Source organism: Silurus meridionalis, chromosome 2 (genome assembly GCF_014805685.1).
Source record: "Silurus meridionalis isolate SWU-2019-XX chromosome 2, ASM1480568v1, whole genome shotgun sequence".
NCBI classification, from domain to species: domain Eukaryota; kingdom Metazoa; phylum Chordata; class Actinopteri; order Siluriformes; family Siluridae; genus Silurus; species Silurus meridionalis.
Genome location: NC_060885.1, coordinates 19,260,817 through 19,273,624, shown reverse-complemented (window position 1 = coordinate 19,273,624; position 12,808 = coordinate 19,260,817). Strand labels below are relative to the sequence as shown.

The following is a 12,808-nucleotide window of genomic DNA, read 5'->3' as shown; positions in this document are numbered from 1 at the left end:
GTCTTGAGGCATGTAGGAACAGTGGCGCTGCTCAGGGAGATGTTGAAGATGTCGGTGAAGACATCCGCTAGCTGTTGTGCACATTCCCTGAGCACTCTGCCCGGAATGTTGTCTGGACCAGCAGACTTTCGTGGGTTAACTCTGCATAGAGTTTTCCTCACTTCAGCTGTGGATAGACAGAGCACCTGGTCATTGGGAGGAGGGATGGTCTTCCTCGCCACTTGTTCTGCACCTCGAACTGGGCGTAGAAGTTGTCCACGGTCACGGTCACAAGCAGGTGATGTTGTCTCGTAAGCAGGTGATGTTGTCTTGTAATGCATGGGTTGTACATCTTGTAATGTTGTAATGTTGTAATCTTGTAATCTTGGGTTGATGCATGATATAGATACGCCTTTTATGAGAAACATACTGTTTGTATGTCTAAGCCAGGTGTTATTGTATGGGTAATTTGGATGTCTTTTTCTTTTCCTTTTTTGGGGGGATTTGATACCTTTTTACGAGGAACATACTGTTTGTATGTCAAAAGATACTGTCACATAGATACCCTTTTAATGAGCAACATACAGTTTGTATGTCTAAGCATTGTGTTATTGTATGAGTATTACATAAATGCTCTACTGTGTCAGATTGTACCAGTAAAACAAGCTGATAAGTTGCTCTGGAAAATGGAGAAGAATAAGTGAGATATAGGATATGAGTGCTCTATGTATGTCTGAGTTTTGTGTGTATGAGCCCTCTACATAAAGGAGTGGAGCGTGTATCATAAATAGATAATTTTGTTTAAACCCCCGTGCTGATATTAAAATAGAAATCGGGTTTAAAATGTTTAAAATAGTATTATCTAAGGGTGTTTTCACATATAGTTCGTTTTAAAAGAACCAAACCCTGTTCACTTAAAGTAAACCAGAAAGTGATCTAAGCAAATGTGACCTCATTCCCTTTCGTGTTCACAATATAAAAGACTCCTCCTCTTTAGTATTGAGGTGATCTCAGACCCTTTCATGTTCACACCTCAACTTCATAAGAACTCAGAACCCAGAATTCTGTGAAAATTTATCACGTGTGCTCATGTACTTCTGTAGTAGTTTTTTCACTTTTACGCGACATTGTAGTGCTGTTCTGTTGTAGCCCCTTTCCTTCAGTTTTTGAGAAAACAGAAGAAATACTTATATGTTTTTATGTCTTGAGAATATTTGGCGTTTAATGCCATCCTCTTTCCAAATATCAATAAGTGCACAGCTTTCTTCATAAGACCACACGACTCCGCGACCTGCCATGTCGAAAGGTTTTGTGTTTCAGCAGTGACGGAATTGCGATCGCAGCAGGATGTGTTCAAGAGAGCCACAACCAAAAACAATGCGGCAGTGAAATTTAGCTTTATTGTGGCTGAAAAAATTGCCCGCGCTGCAAAGTCTGTAAAAGTTTGACTATGCCTGTCCTAGTCTCACATCAGACGCCTGTTAATTTGTTAGGAACATATGCATTGTGTAAATTAGGGTTAAAAATGTGGTGCTGTCCAGAAAGCATGTATGTAGATATGTGTTTCACAGATTTCGGAGGGGGATTCAAGCCTTTGAGAGGAGGACGAAGAGGATGATTAAAGAGAGCACTGGCCTGGCCTCTCACCGGAAGGTGGCTCTCTACGATGTGCAAAGTATCTGGGGTCAATGTGTGTGCTGGACCAAGAATGTTCAAGATGATGTTGACTTTTAATCTGTGTTATTATGCATTTTAATTTAATGATTACTTTGATTTACATACTTAGATTAGTCATAGGGAAGTGTTATTATAAGTATAATATTTTAACAGTTACAGAGGTCGAGTCTTTTACTCCTTTCTAGTCAAGAGTGGAAGGAGAAGTTTGGCCGAGCCTTCGCTAGAGTGCGGATGCATATTTTGGTCATATTTTGTTAAATGCTTAAGTGATTTAATTTACTCACTAGACAATGGTGAAGGGCTAAGGTGTGGATCTGCTCTCTAGGTAGTAAACTTTTTGGGGCTTGTTAGCCCCAAGAGGGGGCAATGTGAAAGTATAATCAAATATGCATATGCAAAATGTCTTTGTATCTTCTATTAAAATGTTCTTTTAATGTGTATGCGTACAGGAATGTGCCATGAGTATGAAATGTTGTAACTTTGTTATGTGTGTGTCTGTACCTAGACATTTTGGTGCCACCATTGTATGTATAAGGGCCCCAAATTAGGCACAGATGTTGAGCAGACAATGGGTGGAGAAGTGGGATGTATGGAAATGCATTTGTGGTCCAGTCATATATAATGTTATCTTCTGGAAGCAAAACCCGTTGATTCTACAGATAGAGTCGATTTTACAACAATAGTGTCATTGATGGAATCATAAAGAACAAAAGTACATTGACGTTTAAGGCTGTTACGGTTAAGGTTGTCCACATCTCCAGCAGCATTTACCATCTTTAATCCAAGCTACTATCTGGGCAGTAGTCAACTTCTTGAACGTCTCACAAACGTTGAGGTAGTGATCCCTGTTGTCACAATGTGGACAGTATGGCTAGTGTGATGAACCCACATTTACGTTTTGTTTTTCTATTGAATTATTTTATTTTGATTTGATTCTGTATTTTATTTTGTCATAAGGTCATCTATTTGTCTAATTAAGTACATGGCAATAACATAACGATAGGTAATATACAGTGATAAAGATATTATCAATGTTTAATCCTCTTATGCTTCGTTTGCATGGAGAGCAGAGAAAAGGAAGAAACATAGAAAAGAGTTCATGAGCAGGTCAACGAGTTCGGATACGGTCAAATGGCTAGTGATCATCTCAGCATGCTTTGTGATTGGTTCATTCTTGATCACACGCGATAAAGCGTGAATTCGCGGAGAAGAACTTTGGGGAAGCGCGTTTTCGGTGGAATTACGGACAAGCTTGGGATGCACTTCATTGTCGCGAGGGACATGGTTGGACTATATATCTTCTCACTTTTTGGATCCCTTTCGTTGCACAGATATCGTGGACTTTCTCGGGAGTGGATACCATATTTTCTTTTTTGGGATGTTTTCCAGGATTTTTCGCGTCATTACCATTTTGAAACAGTGACAGAGACACTACGTGCATGCATGTGCGGTAGGATAGTCGACATGGCCGTGCCAAAAGGACAGTGAGATGTATCAACAGACTACTGGTAATGTTAATAAGTTTCGGGGGTGATTTGAATGTGAACCTTTTTGTTTTTGTTTTGTCTAAGATCTAAAAAAAACTGTAGTGAGTTGTAAACTTTCCTCAAATGGGTTTCAGATAAATGGTTGAAACGGGTTCATGACTCCATGCCTGTATTTGCTGCTTTCCTAGTACGTAACACTAGACAGTATTTAAGCTGTATTTAGGGGCTGTCAGCTCAGGTGTTTTAGCTATACTCTCACATGTCAGGAGTACTGGCCTTGGATGCTCTTTAGGATAAGGTGCTCCTCTAGCTCTGGAACATAGCCGCGGCTCAGCTAGAGATATGTTTCGCTTTGGTCTTGATCTGGAGCCAGTCTGAGAAATCAGGCAGTGTATAGGTCTTGTCGGTACCCGTCTGGAAAATACCATGACTTATGCAGTATTCAACACAACTGTCAAGCTGGTGGCAGTTTGCTCAAAAGACGGTCTACATCCGAGCCACACAAAAGCTCATAACCATTTTGGCCCTCAAAAGTTCTCAGCATACCCTCTCTTGATACTTGTCTTGAAGTGTCTGCAGCACAGCGGAGCTCTGGGCTTGGATGAGGTGAGTAGACAGCTGAGGGAAAAGGCACAAATGGATGTGCTTGAACATAACCAGGAGCTTTAAGTGTTGTCATCGATGCTTGGTAGCTGGAACTAGGGAGATGCGACAGCTAATAGTAAGAGTATTAATGATGTCAATGTATTGAACTATTTCTATAATTGAATGGTAATATAACAAACACAGATAAGCAGAGTAGCATAAACAGAAGTTTTTAGTTTTGTAAATATTTTAAACTAAATATAGACTATTTGCTGAATTAATTGGTGCATTTTTACACCTTGTTTTCCTTTTGATAATTTTTTTTCTAATATTTTACTTTCCAAAAATGTTATTGTTATATGTAAGTGTATATGTGTGTATATTTAAAAACATTAAAATTTAAATCTAAGTGTGCTCATAGTAAGTTTTAACTGTTTGTGTATTGAAATATTTCTATAATTACATTTAAATATAAATAACACAGACAAGCAGAGTAACTCAGTAAGTTCTGCTGATATTTTAACTAAAAAGTAGATTATTTGTTGAATGTTGTTCATTTCATAAAAATGTGTATTTTTACACCTTTTTCCACCTTTTTTTTTTCTATTATTTTACTTTCCAGGTATTTAAATGTAATATGTATTGTTTATGATTGTGGATTGATGTGTAATTTGTCTAATTGTTATGTAAACCTTTTTGTACATACAATATATTATTCAGGGCATGGTGCACTGACAACAACCTGCTGCTCAACACCAAGAAGACAAATAAGCTCAACGTAGACTTCAGGTAGGAGAAATTACAAAAGACCGGTGGTCACCAGCTTCAAATTCCTGGGGATCCACATCTCCGAGGACCTCACCTGGACAAAAAACAGCTCCAGCACTGTCAAGAAGGCTCACACAAAGGACTTCACTCATCCTGCCTGTAGACTCTACAGGAGCCTCTGGACCCAGACAAGCAGGTTCACAGCTGCTTCCATGCTGAACTCTGCACCCCGGTAGAACCATCAACCTCCACCCCTCAGTACAGAAACCACACATAGGCTACGCTACTACAGAACTTTACTCTGTTCAGTACATGTACTCACTATATGTGATAAACTGTAATACTTTAAATTGCACATGTTGCACATACTGTGGTCCCCAACCTTTCTTTGCACCACGGACCGGTTTAATGTCAGACAATATTTTCACGGACCGGTTTATTGTCAGACAATATTTTCACGGACCGGCCTTTAAGGTGTGGCAGATAAATAGAACAAAATAAAATGATAAGACCGGTGTTACACCAGATTCTGTGACCATTGTATGTTGTGACCATAGACAGCGCTGTTGCTAAAATGCAGCTTAAAATAGATAGAGAAGTTCGTCTAGAGAATTTCGCTACGCAAACAGCTTAAATATAAACATCGGCGTCCACTGTTCATTAAATGTTGTTGCGAGAACGCGCCTAGCGCCGTGCATGTTACAGTGAACGCGCGTGGAGACCATTGCCGTCGTGCTGCAAAGACACAGTTGCATGCGCCATGAACTGTTTATAAAAGACTCATTCAAAGTACTTAAAAAAACAAAGCTATTTAAATGCTTTTGCCTTCTCTATTTTCATGACTGCTTTTTTTAACCACCCTGAATGTTATTTTTTAATTAAGGCTAATGAAATATAGTCAGATGCGGATGCTTTAGACTGTTAATTGTATATATATATATATATATATATATATATATATATATATATATATATATATATATATATATATATATATATGAAAGTGTGTGTGACTTTATATATATATTCATTCCAGTGATGCCTAACCCTCTCTCTCTCTTATATCCTGAAAAGTGAACTGTAACAGACTTGCCGCAGGGTCACCATATTTGATAAGGCACAAATACAGGTTATCAAAATCCTCCCTCTATTTCACATGCAATTATTTCAATGTTCTCCATATTCACTGTAGTGATGCCTAACCCTCTATGAATTATGTCCTGAAAAATATTTGGGTCTTATGTACAGTAACAAACTTACAGCAGGGTCACCAAATTTGGTCAATATCAAGTCATTTCACAGTACAGTTTTTCAGAAAAATTAAAGGCAAATCACTCCTAACATCAGTGCATTATTAATCATGTCCTAATTCAAACATTCATAAAACATGTTCTTTTAGAGGTTTGCAAAATGATTTAAATATGTATTTTTAAGAGTATGCCTTTCTATTATTCTATTAAATTTCAAGTCATTTTACTGTACAGTTTTTGAAAAAAATAAAGGCAAACTCACTCTAAACCTTGGTACATTTTAAATTATGTTTCTCCATACTACTCTGTCCTCCACATCTGAATCTTTCCAACCATTTACCTGCATGTCTTACTTTACCACATCCATGTACCTACTTTTTAGCCTTCCCCTTTTCCTCCTTCCTGGTTGCTCCATCCTCAGTATTCTTCTACCAATATACCTCATGTATCTCCTCTGCACATGTCAAAATTCTTTCCAGCACATTCCTTCACCTTTGGTTATTCCTCCACCTCTCCAGGCTCCTTTCCACCTGCTCCCTACTCTCACCACAAATCACAATATCATCTGCAAACATCAAAGTCCATGGAGACTCCTGTTTAACCTCATCTGTCAACCTGTCCATCACCACTGCAAACAGAAAAGGGTTCAGAGCCGATCCTTGATGCAGTACAACCTCCACCTTGAACCAGTCTGTTGTTCCTACTGCACACTTCGCTGCTGTCACACTGTCCTCACACATGGCCTGCATCACCCTCACATACTTCTCTGACACACCTGACTGCCTCATACAATACCACAACTCCTCTCTCGGCACTCTGTCATATGCTTTCTCTAAATCCACAAACACACGCTGCAACTACTTCTGACCTTCTCTATAATTCATCAACACTCTCAAAGCAAATAATGCGTCTGTGGTGCTCTTCCTCGGCATGAAACCATACTGTTGCTCACAGATGGTCACTTCTTCTTTCAGCCCGGCTTCCACTACTCTTTCCCATAACTTCATAGTGTGACTGATCAACTTAATTCCCTTGTATTTACTGCAGGCGTGCACATCTCCCTTATGCTTAAAGATCAGTACCAGCACACTTCTTCTCCTTTCCTCAGGCTTCTTCTCACCTTCCAAAATTCTGTTAAAATCCTCTTAATTGTTGCTCTCACTTTCTTCTTACTTATTCTATCCACTGATTTTTAGAGTGACTTTGCCTTTACTTTTCTCAAAATTTGTGTAATGACTTGAAAATCAATAAGCTAATAGAAACTATGTGTAACAAAACGTGTGAAAAATTATGTATGCGATAAGTTATGATGGAAGAACTAGTTTTGTAACGCGTGGTGTTATAGTTTCACTGTTCTTATCCTGCACGCGATCGTGGCTTTTCGTGGCTTTGTTCTGCCGATCGGTTTCTCACCATTGCAGTTCAGACACCGACAAGGAGCTCGAGACATCACCTGGTTTATAGATCGGGACATCACCTGGTTCAACACTTGGCTCGGGACATCACTTGGTTTATTGATCATCGGGAGGAGGTGACACTCATACATTATCAACAGTGGATTAAATACTGCATATCTCTCTCTCTCTCTCTCTCTCTCTCTCTCTCTCTCTCTCACAAATCCATAATAGACTGTTATTTTCCTCGTTTCCAAATCACTGTTCTCACGGTATTATCTCCAGATCTTATTTAAAGTTGTAGTACATCATTTATAAACGTACATTTTCTTTTAAAATTTCCTTAAAACTTCCTACAATTGAACAGGATTCGGTTAGAAATGTGATTTATTATTAGCATAGACTTACATTATTACCGCCTAATGCAACGCGCACTAATAACCTCCCAGGTTACCATAGCAACGGCCCGAATAGAGGACGCTTTAAGCAGCGTGTGACGCTCCAACCCGATAAACGTCGTCCACGTCGTATGAAAAACTCATTCCAGCGTTTCTACTAAGGAAGGAACTTGTTGGAATTCACACTCCGTAAATTCTTTATTATTGCTACTCTCGAATAGACACTCGATCTCAACCGGATCATAATACACTTCTGGATACAGTACTTCAGGTACATGTTTAATGTTCTGAGTGAAAAGTTGGTGCCTCAATGTCTGATTTAAGGGGTCCAGTAATTACACGTTAATGTCACTTTAATGATCGTCACTTTAATGATCGTTAATAATAACGTGTAATTACTGGACCCCTTAATTAAAACATTGCTGATGTGTATGTATATGTGTGTGTGTGTGTGTGTGTTGTGTGTGTGTGTGTGTGTGTATTGTATTTGTATTTTCCTTATTGAATCTCCACAGGTTCACCCTCTGTTTACTCTGTGAACCAAATCCATCGAGTGAAGACTTAAACAACACTAAAAATGGGCAACATGTAAGTATTTACAATATACAAAAAACTATACAAAAACTGTCATTGTATTGTAAAAATTATCTCTAAATAAAACTTAATTTGAAATATATATTTTTTTTACTTCAGCATGGTCACTGTAGCGGTGATTCAGCAACTTGTAGCTAGTGAGCAACTAATGTTTGTTCACATTTTTTTTTCAGAAGAATTCACATGTTAAACTGTAAATTTATCCTGCAAATTAAATATAGACACCAGTCCCAATGATCCACATGATTAAACTATTAATTGTTATAAGTGTAGTTATATTTTCTCCAACCTGAATACAGAAAACAAATACAGAAAACAAATCATCGATCACCCTGACTCACATTTGGTTCCGGATTCACGATCCTGAGAGCTCTGCATCAATGCATTCTCCAGTATTTTTTAAGATTTTTTGTATTATTGGCTGTAAAGTAACTAATTGTTAGTAATTTTAAATATTTATGAATTAATTGATGCTATTTGGATTCACTGTAAAAACTAGAGATGAACGGTTAATACATTTCCGTGTCCATAAGCATGAAAATTCAGATATTATATACCTACTGGGTTTTTAGGTAGCATTTATTTTTATGTTTTTGTCATTTCTTCGCAAAAACTCAGATGATTTATTTATGTTTAAAACTTGATCTGTGTAGATCATTTATCCCACTGTATCTCGCTGCTTTTGTGGGATTTCTTTTTTAATGAATGAGCCAAACTGAAATTTTAACAAATGACTAATAGGCTATATTCTAGTAATGTGCATTTAATTTTTATAGCAGCAAATGTTTGACTATTATTAAAAAAAAAATATATATATATATATATATATATATATATATATATATATATATATATATATATATATATATATATATATATTCTTGTTTGGACAATTGTATTTTTCGGTTTGTGTGGAAACACTAACAGGTTTTTGTATGGGCTCCGACCTGTGACCTCTCTGTACTTTGAACTTGCTGAATTTAAAAAAAGATCGCCTTTTCTCATTGCTCTCCAAAAGCATTAGAGTATTGATAATGTAAAAGAAAATGTTTACAAATCACAGATCTATGTTACTGTCTTGTGTTTGTGTAGCAATCAACAAATGGCCACTCCTGCCAATGGGGAATTCTCTGCTGAAGATGAGTACCCAGACCTCAGCCAGCACAACAACCATATGTCTAAAGTTCTTACTTTGGAAATGTACAAGAAGCTTCGTGGGCGTTCCACTGCCAGCGGTTTCACCATAGATAAAGTCATTCAGACTGGTGTAGATAATCCTGGTAAAAGAACACTCACACTAGAATAAATATGCTGTTCTTGCAATAAAATTTGAAACAGACTTCAGGACTGAAAAAACTTTGTAGTCAAGTCTTTTGCAGTGAATAAATTAAATTAAATTTAAATTGAATTAAATTAGTTTAAGAAAAAGATTTTTAGTTACAAATAATTTATTGCATGTTAACCCTTGTGTACTCTGGTTTCTTTATTGACGCTTGTCTATTTGCATGTAGAGCTGACTTGCCATGTCTGCATTCTAGGTCACCCCTTCATTATGACTGTGGGCTGTGTGGCGGGAGATGAGGAGACCTACGAGGTGTTTAAGGAGCTGCTAGACCCCATCATTCAGGACCGTCATGGTGGATACAAACCCACTGATAAACATAAAACTGATCTGAACCCAGCCAACCTCAAGGTACTGTTATGTGCCAGCTCCTGAAATGTGTGCACTCTAGGGATGGGTGGGTCGTTAATGAACCATTTGTTCATTTTAAACGAGTCTTTGTAATGTGACTCAGAAGAACGTATATTCTCAAAGTGATTTGTTAATTTTCTACTGGACGCGCATGAGCAAAGCATCATAAAATCTTTGTAGGTTATGTACAGGAAACAGAATGGAGTAGTTTATTTCATGAATCCTCTGGTTCGAGTTGTTCGTTGTTTTATCACAAGACTTAACTCAGAATCTTGACAATATTGTAACAATCGTTATGGGAATCACATGACAAAAGAACCAATGATCCAGAAAATATGAAAGGTGAGCTACTCTTCTGTTTATTATAATTTGTCCTTAGCCGTATTGTAATATTTCATTATTGGAATTATAGTCAGTCTTTGTGTATTTAGACGTGTTGGGGGATCTGCTTAATGAAAATGCAACATTTTATTTATTTCTGATCCAAGGGACATGATCTAAATTACATTTAAATTAACAAATATTCAAAGATCCAAGTCACTAAAATGATACGATCTTCCCATCACTAGTGCTCTCTCGAGTTAAAGACTTTACCTTTTGAGTTGTGGTTGTATTCACTTGTTAACAATTTTTTCTAAAGGGTGGGGATGATCTGGATCCCAACTATGTGCTGAGTTCTCGTGTGCGAACAGGCAGGAGCATCCGTGGTTTTTGCCTGCCACCACACTGCAGTCGTGGTGAGAGAAGAGCAGTTGAAAAACTCTCAGTGGAAGGTAAAGTTCTGAAGTATGGCTCCATCTAGAGGAGGTTTTTAGAACAATTAGTTTTAATCTAGTTTTAGTTATTTAAATAATTGTGTTTTTTTTTTTCATTCTTATTTGCTGCACATTTGCTTGTACATTAGGGGATGGGTATAGGGGTGCAAAATATGATTACAGAACTTTGAGGTTATAGCAAATTTGTAAGAATTAAATGTGAGATAGTGGAACTAATCCAAGTGCATTTTAAAGTTTTACTTCACTCGTTCTTTCCACAATGACTATCTGAATTAGCGACTCATAGTATGTATGCAACACTTTCATACTCATTGCACAATTATGTCAGACATCTTATTTTCAAAACTGGCAAGGGTGAACCAGTCTTACCTCATTTCCACCCCAGAGGTTAGTGGTTGATTTATTTTATTTTATTTTTTAATGTTTTCCATTTATTTTTGTGATTTTGTGTGTAGGGTTGTCAAGTGGTGATAAATGCTAGAACTAAATTAATTTGATTTGGCTCTAATTATTTAATCGTCTATTTATTCTATCTTTTTTATCTATTTGTTTTTTAGCTTTAGGTGCCCTGGATGGAGATCTAAAAGGGAAATATTATGCTCTGAATAATATGACCGAAGAAGAACAGCAGCAGCTGATTGATGACCACTTCCTGTTTGACAAGCCTGTTTCACCCCTGCTGTTGGCCTCTGAAATGGCTCGTGATTGGCCAGATGCCAGGGGTATATGGTAAGTGCATTTAGGCTGAGTTGCTATTACATCTGAAGGTAGTATTTTCAAAACAAACACACACAAAACATGTTTTATAAACATATCTGCCTCCAATTTGTATTTAATTCTATATTTTTGTACTGAGTATGTACAGTTTAGACTAGTGTGATTATTCTTTGTTTAATCAGTGGGCCACAAAATGCTATTTACATCTAATCCAACTTTATTTATTATTTAATTATTTTAACTAGTAGACTGATGGGAAGCAGATACGCTTATTAAATTATTAAAAGTATTTGGATTTTGCCACTAGGTGATTTTTTTTAGCTAGTGGTAATACCAGTTCTAGTTTATATTTCTGGATATTAATGGTTCTATAAAAAATACTCAGGTATCACTTCAGAAACTTAAATGTCACTACCATGAATGTGAACTGTTCAGAGAACTTGGTATTCACACTACATTAATGATCAAAATGAAGCCAGTCGCTTTTGATGACTTTAGAAATTTCTATGAAAGTTGGTTTGTAGATCTTGGGGCCAGGTGATTCCATTTACGTTTATTGTTTTTCAGGCACAATGAAAACAAGACATTCCTTGTGTGGGTGAATGAGGAGGATCACTTGCGTGTCATCTCCATGCAGAAAGGTGGCAACATGAAGGAAGTGTTTAACCGTTTCTGCACAGGCCTCACCAAAGTAATCAAGATTCAAGAATGAAATTCCACACAGTTAAAGTAGTTAAGGAGTAATTAAGTCTAGTAAACTGTCCTGTAAATAACTGCTGCTTACTGACTTGTACCCTTTCAGATTGAGGAGCTGTTCAAAAACAAGGGCCATTCATTCATGTGGAATGAACATTTGGGCTACATCCTCACCTGCCCATCCAACCTGGGTACAGGGCTGCGTGCAGGTGTGCACGTCAAACTCCCCCATCTGAGTAAGCACAAAAATTTTGAGGAGGCACTGAAGAGGTTACGCCTGCAGAAGCGTGGAACAGGTAAGAAAATGTTACAGAATGTCTGAAGCACCCAGTGCTGCCCTCTGTAGGCGATTGTAGTGAACAGGAGGCTGATGGCTCTGGCACTAAGACAAATGTAATCAACACGACAGGTGGTGTGGACACTGCTGCAGTGGGGGGTGTGTTTGACATCTCTAATGCTGACCGGCTGGGCTTCTCTGAGGTGGAACTTGTTCAGATGGTGGTAGATGGAGTCAAGCTGTTGATCGAGATGGAGAAGCATTTGGAGAGGGGTCAAACCATTAATGAACTCATGCCTGTTCAGAAGTAAATCCAGCAATAGTCTTCTACCTCACTCATCCAAGATGGTCCTTTTCATCCCCCTGTGACATCTCACTCCTGAGATGAAGTAAAAATTTAGACTCCTGTAATATGGTGATAAAAATTAAACATTCTACCAGTTCACATCTGTCTGCTGCTTGTCTTAAATATTAATAGCTGTTTAAGCCTCAAATAAATACACCTACTGTGTTCTCT

The 12,808-nt window shown here is 37.7% G+C and overlaps 1 protein-coding gene across 1 annotated transcript; it reads left to right on the top strand.

Moving 5' to 3' along the window:
- The first annotated feature begins 7,662 nt into the window (after positions 1–7,662).
- On the top strand, positions 7,663–12,736 carry LOC124397761 (creatine kinase, testis isozyme-like). Its single transcript, XM_046867514.1, has 9 exons — positions 7,663–7,809; positions 8,054–8,126; positions 9,225–9,412; positions 9,671–9,825; positions 10,466–10,598; positions 11,159–11,330; positions 11,886–12,009; positions 12,121–12,310; positions 12,424–12,736. The coding sequence occupies exons 2-9, from the start codon at positions 8,116–8,118 to the stop codon at positions 12,600–12,602; spliced, it is 1,152 nt and encodes a 383-aa protein (XP_046723470.1). The 5' UTR covers positions 7,663–7,809; positions 8,054–8,115; the 3' UTR covers positions 12,603–12,736.
- The last annotated feature ends 72 nt before the right edge of the window (positions 12,737–12,808 follow it).